Below are 26777 nucleotides of genomic sequence, written 5' to 3' on the forward strand. Positions count from 1 at the left end.
TATTCAGAATAATGCTAATACTAGTATGAATTAGCATTACCACATGCTCTATAAACTCTATCTGTAAAATTTACTTTGTTATTTATTTAGTTGTGTTGTGGTTATTCTTACATCTGCCATCCAAACTAATAGAATAGCCTCTAGACTTGTCACCTCCTTTCCTTCTGGGAGAGGGATTTGCATAGAGGACTGTGTTACTCTTGGGGAGGGAGGGATCCTGGTGACACTGTGCATATACTGCAGCCTTCAAAGTGGGGATTGCATTTCCTGGGACTCATTCTGTAAAACAGCTGGGAAGTATTTGTGTTAATGAGGTTTCAGTTTTGTGGTAAGCTTTCAGTTGGACACAAAACGTAAGAACCTGCTTACAAAAAGGCAAGTGGTAGATAGAACACTTGAGTACAGGGACCAGGATCTTGTGTATTACTGGGTTAACAATGGTTGTGATTTTTGGTGAACAAGTTAGGAATTTGCAAGTTAAGAGCTGTTTCACTGCAGGGACAAAAAATAATATACATAAAATGTTTTTCAATTTCTTTTATTAATGCTTTAATAAAATAAATGAGGGAAAATGAGCAGTTAGGGACAAACCACCTCAAATGTGGTTTATGCACTAGCCTCAGAAGTGGAAGTATTTAGGCATAATCTAATGTTATTCTTGCCAGAAAGATCATTTAAAATATTCTAGTGAAAGTAAACTAACTCAGATGATTGAGAACATAATGGCTTGTGCTCACTCATGGCTGACCTGAAGTAGAACCTGTAGTTTCCTATGTATTGAAGTAAAGATTTAAGTCTTAACTCTGTATCTTTGGGCTGCTGGGATAACAGAAAGGAGATAAAAGGGTATGGTTGTTTACCTTTACTAGGCTTAGGAAAATTCCTCTAAAGTGATACTAAGTCAAAATTATTTGTGTTAAATTCACTTCGGATTGTAAAGTATCAGGTTTGACCCAAGTTATGTTTTCAGCAAGTAATCTATCGGCTAAATAATTCACCAGCTCCACTGGGAGGATAAAAGCTGATTTATTTATTTATTTAATCTGTGCTGGGTTTCTTTTGGAGGAAGAGGAGGAGAGCAACATGATATTGCACAGAAATTTGTAGAATATGAGAATACAGAGCAGGAATTGCCTTCAAGAAGGCCAGCTGCATAGTACCATTCCATGCTTCCAAGAGAAACAGTGAACGTGTGGTACATATTTTTGTATTAATCCTACAAATGACTAAGCCCCTGGATTGTTTCAGTTAAGCCTACACCCAGAATAAATAAGTAAAATTTGCTATACTGAAATTTGCATCTTTTGTCAAAACCTGCTGACTTCTGCTAAATCTAGGAGGAAAAAAAAAACAAAACAAACAAAACAAACAAAAAAAACCAACATCTTCCATGGAATTAAGTTGTTTATATTCATTTATTAAGCCATTAAATGAATTACTGTTTTCCCTTTACAATACATTTTTTCTAGAAAATTCCAACTGAACCAGATTTCAGGTGTCCTACTGCAAACTGAAATAATCATACTAATTTAAACTCCATTATTAAGTAGTATGTTCTGATCTGATGTCAGTCAGTGGAGCTACAGAAAGGCACAGAGCTCCACTGACATGTTTACTGCAAGTGAGCTGCTAAATGAATCCTGTAGCAGTACGTTCTTTACTCCATGTTTTCAGCATACACATATTCCAGTGAGAAATGAAACTTTGGCATTTAGTGATGACTATAATCAAATTAGAACTACATACTTCTCCCTTAGTAAATACAGCCATGTTCTAAAACGGAGTCTTGTACTTCTCCGCCAATGTTTTATCTTTTTTTCTTCTAAAGAGCTAGATGCTGAAGGCTCATAAGTGTGAATTTCAAGAAGTCTGCTAACTTCGTGGGGAGGGAACAGGGTATTCAGTGTTGTGATTACATTTTGAAGATTTAATTGGGGATAAAATTGAAGCTAAATGCTTCAATTTATTAAGATAAAACTTTTGGAGGGGTATTTGCAAATTGTGCTTAATGATTTTCTTCCTGTTTGAGACATTTTATTTTGACAATTGGACTTAATATCAGATCGGTGGAAGAAAGGGAGATGTTAACAAGGTTTCTTGAGTGAGCGTTCACTGACTCCTCAGAAGTTAAAACTAAAATACTGGGCTCATTCGTTATAATCATTTCTTTGCAGTATTGTGAATAGATTGCAGATTTATTGATTGATTTATTTTGAAACAACCATTTGTCAAAAAAAAAAAAAAGATTCAAATTTAGAATTCTGTCTGGAATTGGAGCAGCCTTGTGGGCCGGGCATTTCATGAGACGAACACACAGATATAGCCATCCTACCAAGTCCGTAGAGTATGTCCAAATTACAGGACTTCGCCAAGGTGAGTGTACCTTTCTTATGCTAGCAAACTCTCATTGGAAAGATGCTTGTATGGATAAATGACAGTAACTACCTGAAAATGCCATCTGTTTTTCAAATTCTGGGTTCAGTGAACAGAAAGCAAACTGAAGACATCTTAATACCAAACACTTTATTACTTATGCCTGTTATTTACAGTATTTACATATTGCACGTTAGCTGGAATGTTTTATACATTTATTATATAAAGTAAATTAATGGCAGCTTGTGTTTTGTGTACAAAATCCATGCTCCACTGTCCCCAAAAATATGTCTACTTTGAATTACATTTCTGTTTGTCATGCAATTTGTACTCCTAGGGTACAATGTGACCCCAATGCAAGTCTGTTTTAACCAAACTTTTAAAAAATTGCATAAGCATGAAGGATATCAAGTGACCACAACTACTGTGGAGCAGATCTTTAGTAGTTCTAGATATACAAACAAACATTCCTTAAAATTGTAGAATTAAGCAATAGAACATCAATTTTCATGGTGAAATATTTGTGTTTACATAATTTTTGGCAGCATTACACATCAGTTGTAGTGTGTTTTTTAAGTATTGAGCATTATGTACTACTGGCAGTTATGCTACTGTAAAGAGAATGTCAATCTGCCAACTGTTGACAACCTACAAAATGCATGTTAAAAGAATTATGGGAAGTAGTCTGTCAATCTGCAAAAATAAATCTCTTGTTCACAATGGAATATGTTATAAAGGTAGTAAGTTCTATTTCCCTGTTGGTTTCCAAGGCACTTCTCTTGGTTCTTGGTTTTTCTTTTCATGGTAATAATATCTGGTGGATTAAAAGAAAGAAGAAAATTGCCTTTCATCATTTTTATACTCACATACAAGTGTTTAAGAATATATTTAGCACACTGAAAATAGTAAGTAAATAAAAATGTCAAATTTAGTGATGACTTCATAAAGATCTAATAGTGCACGTAGCTGTACTAAATTACTGTTTTGTTCCTCAAGGATGAAGCTTTGGAAGTCATTCTTGTTTTTGTGTTGGTTCATTTTAGGTAGACCGAAGAGATTTGGATACTACAGTTCTACTTACTCAAAATGTGCTTGTAGGTAAGTTTAGCCTGTACCTGTGAGTGTAACAGTGAGGTCAAAAAGTGAATAAACATCAAGTATGGTATTAACAGATTGTAAATTTCTGTCTTAGTGTCTTGATATCAGGAAGCTGTTGGTACTATGTCCAGTAATACAAATCTGTTAAGATAAGATTTGAAAGACCTGTCCCTTGTCCCTGGGACCTGCAAACAGTGAGGCCACACAACCTGAGTAGAAGCTGGATCAAACTGAGAAGAAGCAGATCAATTTGCTGGCAGTTCTAGTAACTCTCCCCGAGCAGGTTCTTGGAATTAAAATAAAGCCACTTCTGTAACACTGGTATGGAAGTCACTGATACAAAATGACAGGTTTCTACCCTGCTTATGTACATACGTTGTCTAGTCTAGAAGGGTTCATTCACAAATCAAGCAGTGAAAGTTACTGCAACACTTTTCCCCACACTTTTAAGCCAGCTGAGAAAATGTAATAGAACCATCTCTTTGTGTACATATCTAGAAATTTCCCCTCGTTCCAGTAACTTCCGAGTATGTTGACATTATCCACAGCTGCATTTTCTGTACAGGTGACCATCAAATGCTGCAAGTGATGTCTACCCAGCTTTGTGTGTTTCTGAGACAACCTTTTAATGTCTTTATTGAATGAAAAAATGCAGAATAAATGTTCCTCGTAAATGTCAGAAATCCATGTGTAAGATGGAAAAAAGCAGTGGATTAAAGTGCTTCTTATGTCATTTTTAATAGTTAAAACTTTCATACCGTTTATCTGAACATATGTATCTCTCTGCCATGATCCTGTGAATTCTCTGCTATTTTGAGTTTCTCTATATTTTCTACTGCTTAAGTATAATTTGTAATAGAATCATTTGAATGCAAAGTCAGACTTGATATAACCCATTGGAAATCAAGCTATCGATGCATACAGAAGTACTTGTTAGTATTATTTAAACATATATTTAATTTTGCAATGTTTTAAAACTGTTAGGAAATGTAATAATGTTACAGACAAGCTTAATATAATTTAGCTTTGGAGATAGCACACTTTTTTATGTCCTTGCTTTAGAGGGGAAACTGATAAAAATTTTCAGTCTTACATTTTCATCTAGCTTAGTTTCTGTATGTGTACCCATACTGTGCTTTATTTAAGCTGAAAAGTGATATTTAAAAGCTAATACGCTTTTAGTCTGATTACAGTGTGGTACAACTGACAATTTAAAAATAGAGAATTTAATAAATAGTTTGTTCATTACTAATAGTAATGGGAATATGCAGTTTACTAGGCTGGATAAAATGGCAGTGGTTGAACTTGCATAGTATGCTTACTTGTTGCCTCATCTATACCTGCTTTTGTATGGCTATCTGATCAAACGCCGTTGGTCCTAGATTCTCAGTGCTCAGGTAGTTTGCAGTTCTCTAAATCCCTGACATTTGCAGTACCCATGAAAAGACCCTAGGTTTTGATCATGAATTGATCTATTGTACTATTATTATTATTTTATTTAATTTTGTATAGTCTGTGTTATGCATTGGTCTAGGAAAATTGAAATTTAGCTGAAGGATGGCAGGTAGTATTCTTAATGGAGATCCTGAATGCTACTTGACTGCAATATCTACTGGGAACGTAGACAGTCATACAATTTCTTTTTCTTTAATTCAATTATTTGTTTTCCTTTGTTAATACAAGGGAGAAAAAAAAAAAAAAAGAAAAAGAAATAAAAACACCCCACCCACCCACCCCCCTTAAAAAAAAACACAACAAGCAGCAATGTTAGCTGAAACCATCTGAATGATACAGTTGTTCCAGTTTTAAAAAGCACAAATGAAAGATACTGCAAAGGCATATTACAGCTTTCCAAATTTGGTTCCAGTCATTATCTGTGCATGATCATAAATTCTAAGAAAAAGCTATCCAAGAGAGGAAGTTAGTGTTTTAAATATCAATGTAAACTTTAAAAAACACTGCGCTAGTAGGATTCTGTAGCAGAATTTCCATATGCTAACATCAGAAATTCCTTTTTGTTTCCCAGCAGTGAAAGCCCAGCCCAGGTGGACATCTGCTCCAATGTGAACATCAGATCTCAGAGATCCATACAGGGAAGATAAAGCTGATAATGTTAGATCTGGTACTAGCCACAGAGTTCCCCTAGTAGATAAAACTCAGAACTGTCTATTACAAAGCTGAATTACACCACACTAGTAACCATCTACGCTGGCTATTTAATTCAGAGCAGTGATTCTGATAAAGTCTTAACTGAGTTAACTTGGGGACTATTTTGTGTGACCAAGCTGACATGATTGAATATGTTGTGAGAACTTGTATACGATGTATACAATGTATGGGTCAATGTATGGGTCAATGTATGCTTTCTAGAAAAAAAAAGGATCTGCTTTCACTTGGTTACATGCAAAACCCACATCTTAATCCCATGTTTGCTTCTTTTAAGAAATGAAAGTGTCTGACATTTCTTGAGTGCACTCGGTCTTAGTCTGAATGAGAAACTAAGAGAAAGCAATTAAAGGCTCTACAGTTAGAAAACATTTGAAGTAAAACTTAAGAGTCCAAACAATATATTGGTTTAAAGATTGTTTGAAATAGTTAGTATAGAATGTGGATTATGGGAATGGGATGTCTTGTGTGGTATTTCAGTTTTCTCCATTTATATTTAAAATTTCCAAATTTATATTGTCCTTTCAGATTTCTTAATGTACATTACTGGTATGGTTAACACATCTTAAAAAGTTTATACAGATTTTTCAAATTAAATTTAAGTTATCAGTATGCTTTAGCTTATTAGGAATTTTAGAGAGAATCTTTGACCTTCATATATATATGTATTTATTCTTGTCCTGTTATGGCCTTATTAAACAAGAAGCATTGATTCTATTGTTCTTCTATTTTAAATATTGCTAGTTATGTGTGTTTTTTCCTTTGGGGAAGAAATAACGTAGATTTTTCATGTACTTTTTGTATTAAAGCTCCCTTCCTCACCTAGTCTGAGACTCCCTACTACTTGCACTAATCATGTATTTACTAGTTCAACATTGTATCACTAGTTTTATCTTCATTTGAAATAACTGCAGAAACTCAAAAAAAAAAAAGTTTACATAAAGATAAATACAAGTATTTATTTATATACATAAATACTTGTATAGTTAGATCCTTATTGTACCAGGAAGTTTTAAGAATATATTGTGAGATCACTACTGGTCTGTAGCAAACCTACTGATGGAAAAGGGAGGGTCCCAACAGTAGCACCTGTGGTTTTCAAATAAAAATTGTAAAATCTGACTGAAGCCAACATGATTGTGACAAGTGGTGCCAGGGAGGCTAGATTTCCAGCTGAATCACTGTTTGTCACAACAACTATAAAAGATATTCAGTGAGAACTTTAGGTGAATACTCAGAAATCTTGTTCCTGACATTCATTAACCTTCATTTTGGACAATGGGTGTTGGGTGTACCTGCATGGGGTGGGGCAAAGAAAACAAGAAGTATAGGAGCTGTTAGGGAAGCTGGAGAAAAATGAGTCTGAAGGAGAGAACAAATAATATGGAAGATAGACTGGGATAGTTGTGTTGGACAGAGGAAGGAAAAGTGTTGCAGAATAAAACTAGTCAGAGCTGGCACTAGTGGCAAGCTGGAAAGATGGCCTGGGTTGTCTGTTAGAGAAAGGGACTACTGAATGCTGTGTTAATATAGACATGCTATTCTGGATTGACTGATGCTGTCTGAACATGTAAAATTGCCCCTGCACTGCTCAAATGTCTGGGGGAAGCAAATTTGAAATTACACTCTAAAAAGGAGACAGAAAAGGGAGCCTAGTTACACGTACAAAAAAATAGAAAAATGAATGCCTCACAAGACACATTGTAACTAACACACCTACCCCTCTACACCTGGCTTAAGTATGCGCTGTGATAATAGATGCCCAATTCCTGCTTTCATATCCTATTTTCTTGTTTGATATTAGGACCAAGTTTAAAAATTGTGTTTTAAACTGTGATAGTCCAAAACTCATTGTCAGAACAAATCAAAAATAAATCTACCCTTTTTTGTTCTTTTACTTCTTTTCCTCCCACATTAATCTCTAATCATAGGCAGATGTCCATGGATCTTAAAAATGTGCCAAACTACCACTTTGCCAAAATATCAAACAGCAATTATTCTTCTTATAGCCCAGCCCAATGATAAGCCTTCAACAAAGTTGAGCAAAATAGAAAGTCTAATTCTGTTGGAACAAAAAGGTAGGCATTAACAACTAAGAATGTCTTCTACTAGCTTATGATACAGGATTTTTTGTATTGACTCAGATCACTGATAGATCCAATATACCACCATAGTTGGCGACAACAAATTCTGAGGTATAAAAATGTGTGGGACTCCATATCTGAATGCGAGATTAAAAACTAACAAGAACAATGAAATCTTCTTACATTTTTGAAATAAAAAAGATACACTATTTTTGCTGAACCCTATCTGTGGATATATTTTGAAGAAAACATGGTAAATCTCTAACCTAAATTTTTATTCCTTACCATTCTTGGCATATGGTCTCCAGTTAGTGGTGTATTTAGCTTCAGCATAAATTCAAGGGTTTTGTTAAATAAAAGCAATGCATATTCATGGTTCCATTATTTTTAAATATTTAACATACTTCATAGGCAATAAGACTATTAAAATAAGTAAGGAAAAAGCACAAGTATGGTGTTTTTCTTTCCTCAATGAATAATCCCTGGGTGATATCTTACTTAAGATTTTATCTTGACAGCATCTCTATATAAATCTCAGTAGAAGTTGGGAGAGAGTAAACAACAACATGAAATGTGTCGTACTTTTAAAACACTTTTTAAATGTATTTGTCATTATGGTTAATATAAACTGTCAAATACTGCTTGTGAATTCAAGATTTTGGGGGAAATCACTAGAAAGTATTCACTTTTGTAGTACATGTATCACAATAAATTTTTGTTCTCTACTATTCCAGAATTAGTCTAAGCTTTAGAATTGATATAAACTGGTAGCTTTATAGCAGAAACCAGAAATGTTTACCTATTGCCAGGCTATTAAAAAAAAAAACAAAACAAAACAAAACAAAAAAAAAACTTATACTGGAGAGCCATCTTAAGCAAGAAATGGTTTTGAAATTTTGTTTTACCATGCGCAGCTGGTACTATGCTCAAAACTTTAAAATCCATTGAAAAGACCTTGGACAATGATAATTATCTGCTCTGGGGAGAAAAAAAAATGGACTGATAACTGGAAAAAAAAATCAAAAACCTACATTTTTCTACTGCTGTCCATGCAATGATGAAAACAAAGTCTGCATTGTACTTCTCTGTGTGAGGATGTCTTACCCACACAAAATTGATCTGATCCACTGGAAAAGGTTTGGGTAGGAAAGATGCTTAATTTTATGGGGACTTTAGTGGGGATCTCAAGGCATATGTGGTGTAGGAGGAAAGGCTATTCTTTTAGTAAATGGTGCTTACGAGTGCAGATACTGTTAATGGTTTGTACCTTTGGCTTGTGGAGACTTTCAGACATGCCAGTTAGTTGAGCTAAGGAGTTCTTTGGCAAAATAAGATGGATTTTTTTTTTTAATAGACTACTAGCTTGTGATGAGAACTACTTTAGTCACTGTTCCTTCATATTTACAAGTTTTTGCTTTTGTGATAAGGTGCAATGATAGATAAAATTTTTGAAGGAAAGAGAGAAAAGATCTCCCAACTCTGGTGTATTAGTATTGGTAATACACTACTCACCTACCTTTCACAGGTGAATATCATTATCAAATCATTATCAAATTCATTCCTTGCTTTCTTTGAATTGAAAGGTTAAATCCTGGAATTCCTCTTAATTAGATCAGAGGATTTACTTATTTACTAGCTTTTGTTTGTCTTACTGCAGTTGTTTCCATGATTCCATCTCTGAACACAAGGTGTATGAATAAAAGATTCCTCCAGATGGTTGCGTATTTCAATTGATGACATCAAGTAATGTAACAGTCAATGGACCTTAGAAACTTTTTGACTTCAAGCTGGGCTAGTCTAGGTCTATTTTAGGAAGTCTTGGCAGAAAATACTTAAAAGTACGTTGAGGAGTTTAGTATAAAGGCAGAATCCTGAATGGTATCTAATGATTTAATACATGATCTCTGCCCTGGCTGTTAGAAAAGTCTTTTGTAACATCTAGTTGGAGTCCTATCGTTGTAATTTAAACAAAGTAAATCTTATTTATCCACAGTGGATAAAGAGAATGGCTTGTGGCCACCTTTTATGAAGTAAAGTAGCTTGGTTGTGTTTTCCCATACTCATCTGTCCTTTAGACTAAATAATCCTAATTCCTTTCAGTTCTTGTAAATTGTGTTTTCTTTAGTCATCCATTTTGCTGTTCTTCAGAGCAACCAAGAAACACCCATATGGCTTCAAGTGTGGGGTCCTCAATTAAATGCTGTATTCTAAATGAGGCCCTACCAGCAACAGTGGTTATTTCACGTTTTATAAACAATGTTTCTATTTATAAATTCCAGTTTGTCTTTTTTTCAAGTGTGACATAGTGGATCACAAACTAAACATGAGTCTACCATAATTCCTGCACTTTCTACAGAACTACCTATCTAGCATTTCACAGCTTGCCGTATATTTCTGCATATATATTACTCCTACATGGCTTCATGATTCTGCTTTCCCCTTATGTTTTATCCTGTTTTTAGACTATTCAGCTACATTTTCAAGATTATTTTAAATTTCAGTGATGTACTCCCTCATGGTTGCCTCTCCTACACCATAAATGTACTGACTTCTACCATGCAAACTAATGAAAGTATTGACCAATACCATACCCATAATGTAGCTGTGTGACTATGCTCAATACAAGTTTTCAGTTTGGCACTGAAGCACTAATAACTTCAATATTTGCCAACCATTTTTGCATGTGTTTTGATCACATATCACTAGCTTGCTTGTGAGAATGCCATGCAAAACAGTTTCCATGCTTTAAAAAGTCAAATAAGATGCTTAAACCTTAATGCTTTTTTCCCCCCCCCCCCCCCCCACAAAATGTGTATCTTGTCACAGAGTTAAAATACCTTTGATAGCACTTGTTACTGAAATGTCCATATGGGTTATTACTTATGGCTTACTCCTTTGTCAGAGGTTCACATTTCTGTCTCAGGTAAAGGCTGAGGACAGAATTTAAATTATTTTTTTTTGTATTCTTACAAGTAGTTTTCTAGAAATACAGATAGTTTGGAAATACTTTTTTGTTGTTGTTGTTTATGCTGAGATTCCCAAAGTACTTCTAGGAATTAGAGGCACATCTAAGCAAAAAGGGAGGGAATAACCCACAGACATAGAAGTGTACATAGACATAGTGTACACAATGAAAATCCCTAGAAATCTGGACAGCTTAAAGTTAGTTTGTCAATGCTACTAATACATTTTAAGTACCATAAAAGCACCTGCAACCTATCTGCACGTATAAAGCTGTCATGTGTGTAGCTACGTGTATATTAACTTATACTGAAATGTACACCAGAGATCTACAGCTGCACACATAAAAGGGCTGCCACTACCAATATAAACAATTGTATACTGAGTCAACTATTGAAAAAAATAAGCTACAGCTGTTGTCTTTTGTTCTATAACAACAAATTCACTAGCTGGTAACTGTATAATTCTATGTATAATTCTAATTCAGAGCTGATGCACATGGACTTTTATATAATGACTTCCAGTAGGGGGTAGCCTTTATTTATTGCCATTACTTGCCAGATTAAGCCAGTTACTCCAAATACTATGAAAGAGGAATATCTTAGCCAAAAAACTATTTTTATTATGAGTTTTCATGTATGAAACAAAAGCCACAGCTTTGCTATGCAGTAGAATGTCATTATTACTGTCAAAAAGCTTACCTTATCCTTCCATGCACATTGGGCTTACTGCCAACCGAGTAAGAAGCCTGGCACATCTTTTGTAGTCTGTTAGGAAAAAAAAACAAACCAGCATAAATATAAACATTAATGAAGTAAAAAACCTTTGCTTTTAAAAATCAAAATTGATAATGGCATGCAAATTATTGTCACGATTAAGTTTAATGAACACCTTAGTTTGCAACAATATAGAAGTCAGTTCCTTAGACTTAGAAAAGTAGTGTGTAAAAACTCCATAATGAGAGCCATGTCGAAAGGCGCACATAATTGTCTAAAGGCACATATAATTGTATGCATGGTATTTCTGCATGCATAATATCTATAAATAAATAGCATGAATGTGCTTACAGGTATTCCAAGTGTATGTATGTATAAACATTTACCCATCTGTGTATGTGCTTATATGTCGGGGTCTAAATATGTGAGTGTAGTATTTCCATGCTAGAGGATGAATAAGTAGTGCTCATCCATCTTGGAATTCCAGCCATCAGTGAGCAAGTGTCAACTTATTGGGGAGCTGCAATATTTTACGTTAACTTTTCTTCCTGGAAAAATTGTAAAACCAGACAAAAAAGGTGTCTGATAGAAACATACTGTATACATTGTGTTATATCAGTGTAGAGTAACGTCACCTGTATTTGTTGGTGTTTTTTTCTATATTCATAGGAACGTTGCCCATTGGCAACCACATATTATAAATTCATTCATAACTGTATCAAGTTCCATCTTGAAACTGGTAATTTATTTTTTTTTCATGGTAGATCTATTGTTGGTAGTTCTTGTTTTAGGTACCTTATTTATTTATTTAGATGCATTAATAATAAGGAGCTGTGTAATGATGAACAGAACCAATGCAAATCTGCAAAATTAATCAAATTGGTTTTTTGACTCCCCCCGCCCCCCCTTTTTTTTTAACATGGCCAATGGAAAGCAAATTATGTGAAAGTTGGTCACATACAGACAGGAGACTAAAGTAGCTCTTAGGTGTCTGTGCTACTAAGAAGATATGCCAACAAAATACGTTTATACTTGTTCCCACCTTGTGGCAGCATCACAGATGCTTTTAATTTCTTTATTGTCTTGCCTTTGAATGACATAAAATGTCAGTAGAATGAACAGTAGTTTAGAACATAATTTAGAGCATATAATAAGTTTAAACTGAAATCAGGATATTATCAAAAAGTAACATTATATTGTGCATGTAGAATTAAAGGAGGTTTTTTATTTCATGTTAGTAGAAGAAAGTTACTTTAAGAAGATGCTAGTCAGTCCAGTCCAGTGACTGATGTTTATTTTCTTAGGCATTATTTCTAAGAAACATCTTATGTTTCCTAGAGATGCCATGTTAACAGTCTTTAACTCACAGCATAGGTATGCTATAATTTCCATTTGTACAAATTATCCTCCATTATCCAGGCATTATGCTGGTGGGTATGTCACCTGTCAGAAGGACAAGGACTTAGAGGCCAACTAGGTTTTAGCTTCACAGCTTGAAGCACTTGGTTAGTGCTGAGTCAAATGATGTTTTTGATGTGATTCTTATGAAAAAGGTAATATGTCCATTTGCTTATTTAAGGCACCCTTCTTATTAAGAGCTCCATCACCATCCATGTAAACTGAGCGTGATCTGGTTAGCCATTATTCAAAAGTCTTTATCTCCAAGGTAGTCCTAATATGACGATTTAATGAATATGAAGAAAGTCTGCAGGTCTTACCAAATATGCCTTTAAAATATATTTGGCTGAAATATTTATTAATACTTGAAACTTGGAATCAGGAACTCCTGTTTCTATTCCCAGCTCTGCTACTGACCCAACTGGTTGACCTCAGAAAAGTAAAATAAAGTGTGCTTCCATTCTGAAAAGCTGCACTAAAATAGCATCTTCTTACTCAACAGGTCCACCTTGGTATGAGTCTGGAATCATATCTCCTGAGTGATAAATGTCGATTTCAGATTAAAATATGTATATATATATATATATATATATTTGCTGCCATATTATGAGATAACATAATATGAATTTTGTTACTTGTGTCCCTCAGCTGGTTGTTTGTTTTCATTAAGCCTCAGAAACATTACATTTTTTTGTGATATACTAAAGAGAAAGATTGCAAAGGTTCACTTTCAGCATGACTGGTAGATTGGTAGCTGAACTTTCAAAATGTGTAATGCCTTCAAAATATGTTACAGAATCACAGAATGGCTGAGGTAGGAAGGGACCTTTGGAAGCATCTGGTCCAACCCCTACTCAAGCAGGGCCACCCAGGACTATGTCCAGGAGTCTTATGGAGATCTCCAAGGAGGGAGACTCCACAGCCACTCTGGACAACCTGTGCCAGCTATTATATGTTTTCCATAAATAATGAACAGGAAATAGCCCCAGCTGAATTTCTGATCCTATTTTGAATTTGCAGCACTATAAGTTAGGTATGATAGGTTTGGGAAAGGAGTCACATGCTTCTATGAAAAACACCTTTGACTTCGAACAAACAAGGCACATGCATAAATAACTAAGTAACCAGTGTTTACAGTCATTCTACGCAGTCTCTTTGCAGTGAAAATGTTTCCATTTCCCCCACTGTAATGCTAAGGCAGTTTTAGCAAACAGGCTGCAGAGCACTACAGATTCTGCACTGCAACAAGTATACTCTAACATTGTATCACAGCAGGTATCCCACAGAACTACTCTACTTCAGAGTTTTCTGTTCTTTTATGAAAGTTAGCCTTTGGTTTTGGCACTTACATGCTGGGATGGTGCAGTCCCTTGTATTGTGATAAAGCCGATGAAAGTGTTTACTACATTTTGGGCTAAAGTAGAGTGGACCTGAAATACAAGGGAAAAATAAGAGTCAGTGCAGCTTACAGGAAAAAATACAGTTTATGGTATGTACACGACATAATGGATACCAAGACAAAGTTAAGACATACCTGTTAAGTGCTTTAAAAACTTGTCTTTCATCCTCAGATCTCTGGGAACTATTTCTGTTGGACAGAAAAAAAGCATAGTCACTCTGCTGTAGGAACTGTGCTTGCCAAGCACAGCATGAGAAAAATGAATAAATTCTGACCAGCAAACATCACTGCTACCTCCTGACAGATGCAGAGTGCTCAGAACTCATTTGCATACAATAGGCCAAATTGCAAGCTCTTGTTTTACATATGAAGCCACTGTAAAATGCACCATGAAAAACACTGTGAGGATGAAACAAGTAGTGTCTCTTAGGTGTGCAGTTATAAATGATGTTGTCTGATAACTAGGAATCAGATTTTAGCTCTCTATAAATTATATTGTCACGTTTACCTAGATTTAAATTCTTTACAACATTTTAGTGTATAGTTGCTTGGAAAAGGCTCCTCCCACTGCTGGTAAAGATCCAAAGATACATTCAAGTTTGGTTTTGTGCCTTCTAATTCTCTTACGCAACCATATCCATTCTTTTGTCAGAGGTATGTTTGTACAAGCACTGTCCTGCTATAATCATGAGACTGGATTGATCTACTTACAGGAATATTTTTTTTTCCCCTCTGGCAGTAAATAAAATTCACAGGAAATGATCCCAAGCAAATTGCTCTCTTCTGGCTCCCTATATTTGTGGTTTACCACCTCGCGTTTTGTGTTCAGCAGATGGCAAAATGAAACTGGTTTACTGAAATCCATTTTAGCCCTAACCCTTCCTTGTGTCTTCCTGATTTACAGCTATCTTTGATTGCTTTCCGTTACGAACTCTATGCTGATAGCCTAGTGCTGATTGTGTATGATACACTACATGGTGCTTTATTTATTTGACCATAAATGCCTGAGCAGCCTTTTTCATTCCCCTGGCACCTCTTATCAGATATAAAGCAGAGAACATTTCCATCCAGATCTGATTCACTTTTGAGGTTAGACACTTCTCGAAAGTCATTCTTCATTTACTTCTAACTTTAGTCGGTGTAAGTAAAATTGACCTTATCGTATTTGACCTAATTATGTCACGAAGAGCATTAAAAACACACATGCTTCACTCAGAAATTTCCCAGGGGACAGGCTCACTGGGAAAGTGATGCCAAAAGTGAGAGGAAGAACTTTAAGCAGTAGTTCCTTTTCAGAGTTGCTGGGAATAACTCCATTATAAGAATAAAATGTAAAATCCTGCTTAGGAGTCAATGACACCAGTACCAGCTATTCTGCTCTGAAGTGGTTTTATGTTTACATAGATAACTGATGAATACAAGCCAGATGTTTTGCACCAGTGTGCTGATGTTGGATGGCCAAGAACCATGCCAATGTTTCTTGCTGAGATTTAGAGTTGTGCGGATTAGAGTTCACTGCTTCATCTGGCCTCTTTAACTTTTCAACATTTACAAAACAAAATGTTCTCACTGTGCTGAGCTTAAATGGAACAAAATTGTCTTCCTCTGTATATTCATTAATCGTCTAGATGGGGAAGTAACATTTTCATGACAATCATCAACAAATGCAAATCATGAGGATATTTGAATATGAATGACTGAAGTAAAGGTACAACGGAACTTTATGAGATCAATAAAGGCAAAATAAATAGCATGCTAGGAAAATGAAAGCCAGATTGGAAGAAGGTGAGTGCATCTGCTGGAAATTATTCAGAAAGTGCCTTTCAGTAGGAGGGGTAAGAGGAGTGGCAGCAGCGCTGCAGGGGCTTGGGAGTGACAGCAAGCACTAAATGAGACATGGCAGCAGGAGAAGTCAAGTCAACTTTCAGCAGGATGCACAGAGGCACATCATGAAACTGAGCTGTAGCTATCCATCACTGCGTGGCTTGGTATGACTGCTCTGAACATCCAGCCCCGAGCATCTTACAAACACATGGGGGCTTTCACTGGAGGTTACAGATGAGTAGAAGGATGACTGAAGGAGTGACTCGGAGCATGCATAGCTTGTGTGGTGACAGAGGAGTGCTCTATATCAGTTCCCTAATATTTTTCAAAGGTGCTACCCTCCAGAATACAAAAGGCAGCACTAATAAGCAGGGTGAAAAGTTTAATGAAGCTGAGCTCTAGGACAGACTTCTCAATATCTCTAAGAGCATGGGCATAGTAGAGTCCTGCAGGGGAATTACCGCTAGGGTCATTTCCAAGAAACACTTAAAACTAGGCACATTTTAAAAAATGGTAAACTTCCAGGAGAAAGAGCATTTTCATCCCTTATTTCTTTGATCTCAGCCCATTTCACTGCTTTCCCTTGTTAATAGATTTTGTTCAAAGCCAACACACAGGAAGTCAGACTTTCAGCTGAGTACATTATCCAGACAGGCTCTGAGATGCGAATGGAGTTTTTCTATTCCAAATTTGCCGCCTGCGTCAGTTTTTGATACCAGAGAGAGTCTGCAGGTATTTTGGGTGGTTGATCCTCGATACAAAATTAGTAACCTGATGTGATGTCTGATTCCCCAAGGCACCCTACAGAAGGAGAAAGCTCTCCTCAGTCAGGGGCTGTGACTTACCAACTCTCTGCTCATCCTGGTACCCTCCGTAGTCTGCCACTTCCCTTCGGTCTAAGTTATAGTCGTGTTTGGAGAAGTACTGCACCCCACTGTCCTTCTCCAGGTGGTACCTCTTCAGTTCCTGAATGATCTCCATGATAAGATTTAAGAGGCTTTGCCTGTCCTTCAGATCCGCGGAGTCGCTCTTCTCTTTGCAATATCCCGCCGAGAGCATTAAGAGCACCAGCCCCAGCAGCCCAGGAGACCTCAGTCCGCTCATCGCAGCCTGACCCGAAGGGCGAGCGAGCAGATGAAGAGGAACGATCCGCTGCCGGCGGGGGAGGCTTCCTATTCCGCTGCAAGAGAAAAACGGGGGTGGGTTGCAGGTGGGGAGGCACACGGGGGGTGAAATGGGAAACACGGAGGGGGGGCCGGGACACCGAGCCCGCTCTGCTTGGTGTCTGCTGGGGCAGAGCAGCCCCGCCGAGCCGGGACACACCGAGCGGTGCCCAACTTTCCCCGAAGTTTTCCACCCTGGCCGGGCGCACCCCGCAGGCACAAGGGCTGCCCCACGCGTGGCGCCCCTCTCTGTCCCGTGCCAACTTTCCCGGCCGGGCCAGCGCTCCGGGACGGGGAGAAGGAGCAGGAGGAGGAGGAGGAGGAGAAGAAGGAGGAGGAGGGAGGCGGCCGGCCCCTTGCTGGCCGGGTTACCTGGCTCTCCGTGCCGCAAGGCGAGCTGTCTTCCCCGCGGGGGCCGCTCTCCCCGGGCAGCGGCAGCAGCAGCAGGGGCAGCAGCAGTAGGAGCAGCAGCAGTAGGAGCAGCAGGAGCAGTAGGAGCAGCAGCAGCAGCAGAACAGTCCGAGTTGTCGGCGGCCGGCCCGCCCGCCCCCCTCCCGTCCCTTCGCCACCTACTCCATCGCCGGCGCAGCCGCTTATATAGGCTATAGGATGGACATGAGACGGCAGATAGTATCGACTTGGAAGTGGGTGGAAAACAATAAAAGTCCACTTGGCAACCTCGGGAGCGTCGCTGCTGCACAGCCCCCCCCCCACCCCCCCTCCCCTTTCTCTCCCCCCCCCTCCCCGGTCCCCCCCGTCCCTCCCCCGGGCAGGGCTCGGTCGCTCCTCTCCTCGCTCCGACGTAAGGAGCCGGTCCCAAGTGTGTGTGTGTGTGTGTGAGCGGGAGGAGGGCAGACGGGGAAAGGGGAGGGTGTGTGGGGGGGGGTGGGGGGGGAGCGCAGGGCCCCAGCCTTTAATTAGAAACGCGCTGAGGAGGCGCTGAAATATTCATGGCCCTGGCGCGGCTCCCTCCGGGCGGGTCCCCGGCCCCGGTTTACCGGGAACCTGAGGCTCGGGCGGCGGCGGGGAAGGGGCGGTGTTGGGGCGGGGAAGGGGCCGGGGGCCGGCTGCTTTCTGCCGCCGCCGAGCGGGAAGGGCGGCGGAGCGGTGGCCGCGGGAGGGTCCGGGCGGTGCGGCGTCGCCTCTTCTGGGCAGGGGCAGCCCCCGGCGGCTTCCCGGGGCTGCCGGCGCTGCCTGGAAGCGCTCCCCGGAGAGCCGGGTGGGCTGACGAGGAGGAGGAGGAGGAGGGAGGAGGGAGGAAGGCAGCTCCCGGTAGGAGCCGGAGCCGTCCCGCCGTGCCACCGCCGCTCCCCGCTCGCTCCTTCTCCCCCCCGTTAAGCCCCCTCGGAAGGGGGGCTGCCGGTGAAACGCGATCCGGCTGAACTCCTTCTATTTGCTCTGATTGTGTGTATAAACCTCTCCCTTGGCAGCCGGGGGAGGAAAATAAAGGCAAATATAAAGTTGGACGGCGCGGAGGCAGCGCTTTCCAAGACGGGGTCGGGGCGGGAGCGGGGCCGCCCTGAGGGACCGGGCGCTGAGGGGCCCGGAACGGCGGGGAGGGGAGGGGAGGGGAGGAGAGGAGAGGGGGGAGCCCCCCGGCTCCCCCCCAGCGCCGTGTCCCGGCCGTGGCCGCCGTCCGCGGCGTGCTTAAGACACCCAGAGGCAAGACCGAGCAAGAGCGGCTCGGAAAGGAGTCCAGGAGCCTGCCCTCGGCTGGGCGCTGCGCTGCCTCGGCGCTCGGCAGAGCGGTTCGGCGCTTGGCGTTGGCTTGGCGTGGCGTGGTTGTGTTTGCACGCCGAGTCACGCCAAATATTGACTCTGGTTGTGCGCTGGGGTCACCCAGTGGAGGATGGCGAGGGGGAAAGGCAGCGCGCAGGCAGGTGTTGTGCTGTTGTGTTTCAAGGAGTCCTTCGTCTCCTTCGTCGGGAAAAGGAAGGTTTGGAGTCAGCTCGATGCCCTCAGCACGAGAAGGATGTGGGGCTGTTAGAGCAGTCCGAAAGAGGGCCATGAAGGTGATCGAGGGGCTGGAGCGCCTCTCCTGTGAAGAATGGCTGAGGGAGCTGGGGATGTTCAGCCTGGAGAAGAGAAGGCTCCGGGGAGACCTCATTGCGGCTTTTCAGTACTTAAAGGGGGCTTATAAAAAGGATGGAGGGTGACTCTTTGCTCAATCAGGTAATGACAGTACAAGGGGGAATAGTTTTAAACTAAAAGAGGGAGATTTAGATTAAAGGTTAGGAGGAAATCCTTCACTCAGAGGGTGGTGAGGCACTGGCAGTGGTTGCCCAGAGAAGTTGTCGATGCCGCATCTCTGGAGGTGTTCAAGGACAGGTTGGACAAGTCCCTGGGCAACTTGATCTAGTGGGTGGCATCCCTGCACATGGCAGAGGGGTTGGAACTAAATGATCCTAAAGGTCCGTTCAAACCCAAGCCATGCTGTGATTCTATGAAAGATTCTCCCCTGGCTTAAAACTACACTTTCTGTGGGATTTTTGGTCACGGTACCATAAGTAAGAAGTATCTTGCATTTCAAGTATGCACCAAGCAGCTTTGCACCATTCAGCTCACAATTGTTAGACCACATCATTCCTCGTATTTTAGACGTACCAAGGCATGTCCGTCATGTCTGGCATGGAGACCAGCTGCCATGGAACAACTTGTGAGTCGCTGAATGATAAGGTGTACGTAGCTTTCTTCCTCCTGAAAAGCTTGGACATATCAAAAACTGTGCATCAATCCATTTTATGAGGTAACTTCCACATGAATCTCAGAAAGAGATGTCTAGCATGGGCCAGAAACATGCCAAGGACAAATTAACATCATAGACAACCTCATTCCAGTTCTCAGGAATATATATATATATATATATATATTTTAATTAATTTATACAGACTCAAAGCATGATGGAAATATTAACTGAGATAGGAAGTAGATATGTAAACAGTATGTTGTCTTTTTATGCATACAGAAACTGAGGTAAGGGTCTGTTTTGATTTGCTTACACTGAGTAATACAAATATGTGTAATAGTTCCCATGATTTCAGTGCAGTAAAGCAAAATTTGCACTGATCGATTTGCAATGATAATTGAATATTCCACCAGGTTTCATTTTGTTAAGTACATTTCTCAATCTAAGCTGACTACCTAAACGTTAAGCACTTAAATGCTGCCAAGCTCCTGTTCCGCATACATATTGCCAAAACTGATCCTCAAGTGTTCCACCCACCTTCAGTCTGACTCCTAAGGCTTCTGGAGTGAGTAGGTGCACTGTTTGCCATTAAAGATCTTGGATTTCCTCCCTGAATACCCGGAAGCATGACTCCTATCAACACTTATCAGCCATTCTAACTAAGCACTCTAACACACTAAGCATTCTTCCAGGATTTATAAGATGTAAGCTCTAATCCCTTCAGACAGAGATGAAAGTTGAACACACCTTCCCAGCCAGGACAAAAACTGGTTTGCTTTCCATGAAAGAAAGTTGAGAGGGAGATACGAAATCCAAGTCTCAAAAAGCAACCTGAACCAGAGAGAGCAGATAATCGACATAGTGCTATTCAACCAGTATTTTGACATGTCGTGGGGGGACAGATTTCATTTAAAAACACCTGATGCGTTGTTTTTTTTTTTTTTTTTTAATTATTTTTACACGATGTAAAGTTAGTTGTCTACTCTGCAATCAAAATCTATAAATGTTATTTACTGGTAAATTTACTGGGAAATAACAATGTTATTTAATGTTCTGTCTTTAAAATACATGTTGTGATCCTCACAATAAGGACCCTGTGAAGTAAGCATACACAAATTAAAAGATCACATGCTGTATTTGGTGGATAGATCTAACCAGTATAATGTTCCCACATTCCCTTGGTTGGTTACAAAACAGAGGCACTACATTTGGAATTTGGAGCAAAAGCCAAGCAGAATTTTAGCTTTGTTAAATAACACACATTAGTCACTGTTTCTACCATGTCTACTCTATTGTGGCATGCTGACAGAGTACAGAAAAGATATCTTGACTTTTTTTACTTACATGGTGTACGTGAAAACAAGAAAATGTACCCTTCAGTTCTGTCATCTAAAACTGGTGAAATTTTCATGCTAAGAGCTTTACAGTTTCAAGCATGCTCTTGTTTTGGCTGATTATAACAGACATAAAGGTTCCTATCTATATTTAATAAAAGCAAGTGCAACATTTTCTGAAGTGATTGCAGAGCAAAGCTGATTGTCTACATCAGGCTCATAACCAATACAGCGTATGCTTAGAAGAAAATTCTGATGGACATTCATATGACTAGACTATGAAAATGTTCCTTTTTCTACTTTTTATTGACCTCAGAACCTCAAAACAGATTTTGAAATACATTTTTTTCCCTTAAACATCATAACTATTTACAATAATCTTAAAATTTGAAGTTACACTGTTGGGTTAAAGCAGACTTCTCACTCCTCATGAAAGAAAAGCAGTGTTTAATCTTCAGATTGTACGTCTATCTTGCTACAGATAAATACATGGCAATTTTTATTGAGTTAATTGAGTAGATATCTGCTGGTTGACATGGCAACTGGACTTCCAAAATATTCACCACATGCTTTATAAAAATGAGGATTTGATAGTCACAGATACTAGTTATAATTTAAGCTGCTTATCCCATATAAAAGTTAATAATTCCTTATTGAGGAAACTTTATCCTACCTGATGATTAAAGAATAATTACACAGGCAGGTAGCAAGCTGATTTTCTTTCTGGCCAGTGTCACTGTGTTATTTTTCTGTCAGTACGGTATGCAAGTAAGCATTATTTTGGAATCTACATGTATGATAGCTAGTTTTAAAATCTATGCAAAAATATACATTGCATCCAACAGATGATACTTTCCAAAATCTCTTCTCCAAGCTGTGAAAATGTATGATATGTTTTCAATATAATGTATTGTAATTCAGATAAAATAATATTTATCTTCCTGGCTCAGTCATCTCTGTGAGCCTCCAACTCTCAGAAGCAATACCCAATGACAGCTGCTGGGGAAAGTAAAGATGAAGCATTAAGAATTCCTATAGCACTAAAATCAACCAGAGAACTTGAACAAAAACTTCAACAGATGTTAAGGACATTAAAGCCAATTGAGTATTTAAGGGCTTTCCCCAACTTCCTACCTGATGCAAATGCCAACAAGATTAAAATCCTATCAACCGTCAATGCAACAAAAACTGAAGAACTTTGATATAGTTCCTAAATGTTTTATTGATATTACAAACAGGGCCAGCCTGGTATTTGGCAAAAAATTTTAAAAATACCACCAACAGATTTCTGGCTATATCTTTTCTCTGTGTGTAAATCCAAGGCTAAAAATGTCTCTGTGTTGGCCAACAGTCATTAAAACAGTTGCAAAATTATCTTAAAGAGTTTTACAATTTTGCTTCAGTGCAAATCCTACTGAACCATCAGGAGGAATTCAAGCCTTATGAGAATAGTCTCACCTTTCTTAGCCACCTTTCGCTGAGTGCAAAGTTTCCCCTGAAATCTCAAAGTCCAGAGACCACCACTCTGAATTACGTATGTAGTTTTTCAGAGATACTTTAGTTTGCAGAGTAAGGATAAATGCCTCAGAGAAGAAAGTCAACCTTCTCTTGACTATTGACTATGGGGGGAATGGGACACTAACATACACCAGAAACCTAACTTTTAAACAGTTAAGAGAGGGCAGGAGGTTAATTGCATTAAAAACAAGCAAACAAACAAAACCATATATTTTAGGCCATAGGCAGTTCTATAGCTACTGTGCAGCAGTAAGCCTACTGCTGTATGTAAGCCTACTTGCTACTGTATGTTGATTGCTGACTTAAATCTGTTCACTTAGAGTTATATAGCTGCAGCTGCAAGAAACTGCTTTTCCATATCAAATTAAGAGTACGAGTAAAAGCCCTAGATGATGTCTCAGCGATAGAACGCATTACATTTGCTGGCCTGCTCTGATCTCTGTGCAAAAGGAAAGAGGATGGTTTTGGTGTACATAAGAAAGTAGTTTTAGAGGCAGAGTAGCTGCTGCCTTCATTCCCAACAGTAGATCTTAACTTGAAAAGACAAGTGAATCACATGTGTTTTGTAGAGCCATTGGTGATAAATGATAACATATTTTGGTAGTACAGCCTAAATTTGAGAATGTTATCTCAATGTGTGTTTGCACCATTTCTGAAAAGATTTACGCTGAAAAACAAAGCCATCTTAGGCAATGAGAAGGTATTTCACTCATTATCAGCATCTAAATGCTATGCACAAACAACTAGAACTTTTAAAAGCTGTGGTACTTTTTTCCTCCCTTTTTCCTCTTTTGGATCATCAGTAGGCAAATGTGCTACTCACTTTCTGAGCTGCCTCTGTGACTGGTGGTTCACATGTAGAGCATACCTATCAACAAAATCATGGTCTAGAGGCTGCTTGTCTAGAGGCAAGCATACTCTTTAAGACCACAGTCCTACAAAATAATCAGTGGTTCTGTCCTTCCAGAAACCCTCATTGCATTCCCCATAGGAATGCACACTGGTTGCACATACATAGGAAAGTACACTGCAGCCTGTTTGTGACCAGCTTCATAATGAAAAAATGCTGCCTTCCAGGTAAAGTCCTAAAGTTTACTCAGCAGCAGCACAGAAACATAAAGAATGATCTTGATCTAAGATTTTGACTCCTAGCCTTTCTGCACACGTTAGGTACCGAATCACTTCAAGTCCACTTGAAATTGCCCACTAGCCCATGTGTTAGTATTGTCTCCTCTTGCGTGGAGGACTGCTGTCCTTTGAAGGAAAGAAAACATCTTGAGTCAGCCAAACTGCAGGAAATCCAGGACCTGGCATATACAGGCTACATTTGTAGGAGTAAATACTATGTGCTCAAGACCATTGCTAAAGACAGTGCCAGCTGGCACAGGATAGGCCACAACCCATCCTTCTTATTCCCTGTGAGAGGACAGCCTTATGCAAACTACTCATTACTTCCTGGACTGCCTAGCTTCCCAACATTACCACAGAATCTGGAATAGGGAGAGTTGTCACAACCACGTGTCAGGGACCACTCTAGCAATCCAGCAGCATACACAGCTGGACTGCAGTGCCAGGAGCCCTCCCTGACAGTGTTCGGCTTTGTCTTCTGGTGTAGGCACAGTCTGTGAGTTCTGCCTGTATTGCAAGGGTGGATGCAAGCAGCTTCAAACCAGTCGTCCCTTTCAGGTCTCCTACCAGCTGGAAGAAATTGCAAGAGCTTTTTTGCATCATGGCTTAAACTGGAGTAAAGCAAGCATCAGAATCTGGGAGCTCATAAGCAGCTTCAAAAATATGGTCAGGCATCTGTACACAGCCTCCACTGGAGGCAGTAAAGAATCAGTGTAAATAAGGAAGAAACACAGTGACATCAGTTTAGTTGCAAAACAGGATCTAAAAATATCTCCCCCCCCCCCCCTTTTTTTTTTTCTCTCCACCTTCCATACATTGTCTGTTTGAGCATGAGATTTTTTAGATCGTGTATGGCAATGGACCAAAATAGCCAATATCTTTAGTTGTGGCCTGGGGGGAAACAAAAATTAAAAAAATAATATTGTATGACCTTGAAAAGATGGTCTTTTTCCTAAGGCAGAAAATGAGTTTGCCTCACATTACATTATTTTCAGCAAGCTGTACTGTATTTACTCAACATTTTACTACTGCAATTGCTCTCGTCAGCCTCTTTTCTCATCTGATTTCCCTCCAAAATTTTCTTGTCTATTTTTTTTAATGAAGAAATTTGCACACATGACAGAATAGTACTGTTTTGGGACCATTTGAAATGTTCTATAGATCTGAATTTGTATTATTGTTATTATAATAATTTTTGTTATTATAATAATTTTCTACATTTTAATCTTAGAGCTAAAAGACCAGGTTTGTACAAATTTGTCTCACAGAACAATTTGGCAGTAATGCAAAATGGTTCAGAAGCTTAAAATTTACTTGGATTTGACATTCATTACAAAATGAAGCCAATCTTCAATTTGCATGTGTTGTTTTAGTTGTTGGTGTTAACATTCACAGTGTTAAACTTTCATATTCCAAAAATCGCAATATACAGGTCTTTTCTACCATCTTCACTCCAATTTGGTTTTGGTTTTGCATTGCAGCTAGGTGAAGAAAATAGTAAAAAAAAATATAAACTACACACATATAACTATGATTATGTTGTTGAATTTGTACTTATTCACTATCACCAAATTCTAACTGATGATTCACTATTTATATTATTCATTTAGGTTTTACATGGAGTTCAGCCTGGATAATGAAAGCATTCATTTTCACCTTTTCCAGTTGGCACTGTCATCTGGGGAAGTCTTTATGCATTTTTATAATGATGTAGAGGAAAAAAAGTACCACAAGGGAAAAGCTTTTGTCTTAAAAAGTTAATTTCCAATTAAAGTATTCAACTGAGAGATTGTTACTCTTGTATGCAAATTCTATGTTTTTTTTTTTTTTTTTTTTTTTTTTTTTTTTTTTTTTTTTTCTGGTATACCAAAGAATTTGCCTCTGTAGTGAAAGAAATGCAGGTGGACTTTTATTGCTGTCATCAGGTACTGACCATAGATATGTTTACACCCATCTTATATTTGTTCTACAGTGCAAATTTAGTGGAACTACCACTTCGATAGTTTCTGTTCTGTCAGCAGATGAAGTCAGATGTTTCTAATAGGGACTGTCATAGAATGAGAATGTTCTTTGATTAGTTTTGACCAATGCAGATGTGACCTTTGCAATTATTCTTTGTGAGGAAAAAAAAAAAAAGGGGGGGGGGGGAATTTTAGAGTAAAAAAATTAATTAATAATTATTGTAATTTCAGACGGAGCTATTTGTTTCCTTTTCTTTGTTGTTTTCTGGTTGTTAGAGGAGCAAGAGGACAGTATTCAAAGGTTTTGACTGTAAGCAGTTGTGATTAGGCACTAGATGGATCTTCCATTTTCTGGAAAAGTTTTCAAAAAAAAGTTTTCTGGAAAACATGTCAAAACATCTTTCCTTTGATTTGAAGACAGCCTCATAAAAAAATATTGATGGTGGAAAGTAAATAATAAAGATAATAAGGAAATCACAGCGTATGCTATGATTTTTTCCATAATTAAATGAGGTACCCATCTAATTCTTTAATGGGAGCACTCTTGGGAGTTCCCCAGAACAATGACTAGTACAAGGAACATCTGGAACAGAATGTCTTTTGAATCAAGACTTGAAAGGTTTTCCAGCATCTTTAAAGCTTGAATCTAACTAGATTTTCCAAAGTTTTTATGTTCTTGGCTCGATGATGTCCTGCAACTACTGACTATGCCAAGAAACTTGATTTTGACGTTGACTGTTAAGTCTCTGAAATCCTCAATTGATTGACTGAAGCAATCTGTTTGGTGGGACCTACTAGGAAGATGTGTTTGCGATTTATCAGCGGTTGATAAAAAGCAAAATATTTCTGCAGAAATTTGCTTTTAGGTGAGCAGTTGACTGGGACACAAACAAACATCAGAAAGAGTTCTGGTTTGTATGTTCATGGCAAAAATAAGCATTTTAATTTCATTCTTCTTAGTATGTATT

The 26777-nt window shown here is 38.9% G+C and overlaps 1 protein-coding gene across 2 annotated transcripts; it reads right to left on the reverse strand.

The window, feature by feature from the left end:
• Nucleotides 1–2541: 2541 nt before the first annotated feature.
• On the reverse strand, nucleotides 2542–17908 carry ALKAL2 (ALK and LTK ligand 2). Of its 2 annotated transcripts, none has more exons than XM_068678478.1 (6): nucleotides 17756–17908; nucleotides 16865–17199; nucleotides 14331–14384; nucleotides 14146–14226; nucleotides 11384–11449; nucleotides 2542–3187 (listed from the first exon to the last, which is right to left on the reverse strand). In XM_068678478.1, exons 1-5 carry the CDS (start codon nucleotides 17758–17760, stop codon nucleotides 11385–11387), a joined length of 540 nt encoding a protein of 179 aa, XP_068534579.1. In that variant the 5' UTR covers nucleotides 17761–17908; the 3' UTR covers nucleotides 2542–3187; nucleotide 11384. The 2 variants fall into 2 exon arrangements, with proteins under 2 accessions (XP_068534579.1, XP_068534580.1); XM_068678479.1 differs by having other exon boundaries at nucleotides 17555–17906.
• Between the last annotated feature and the right edge of the window lie 8869 nt (nucleotides 17909–26777).

The sequence above is a fragment of the Anas acuta genome, chromosome 3 (assembly GCF_963932015.1).
Source record: "Anas acuta chromosome 3, bAnaAcu1.1, whole genome shotgun sequence".
Classification (NCBI taxonomy): domain Eukaryota; kingdom Metazoa; phylum Chordata; class Aves; order Anseriformes; family Anatidae; genus Anas; species Anas acuta.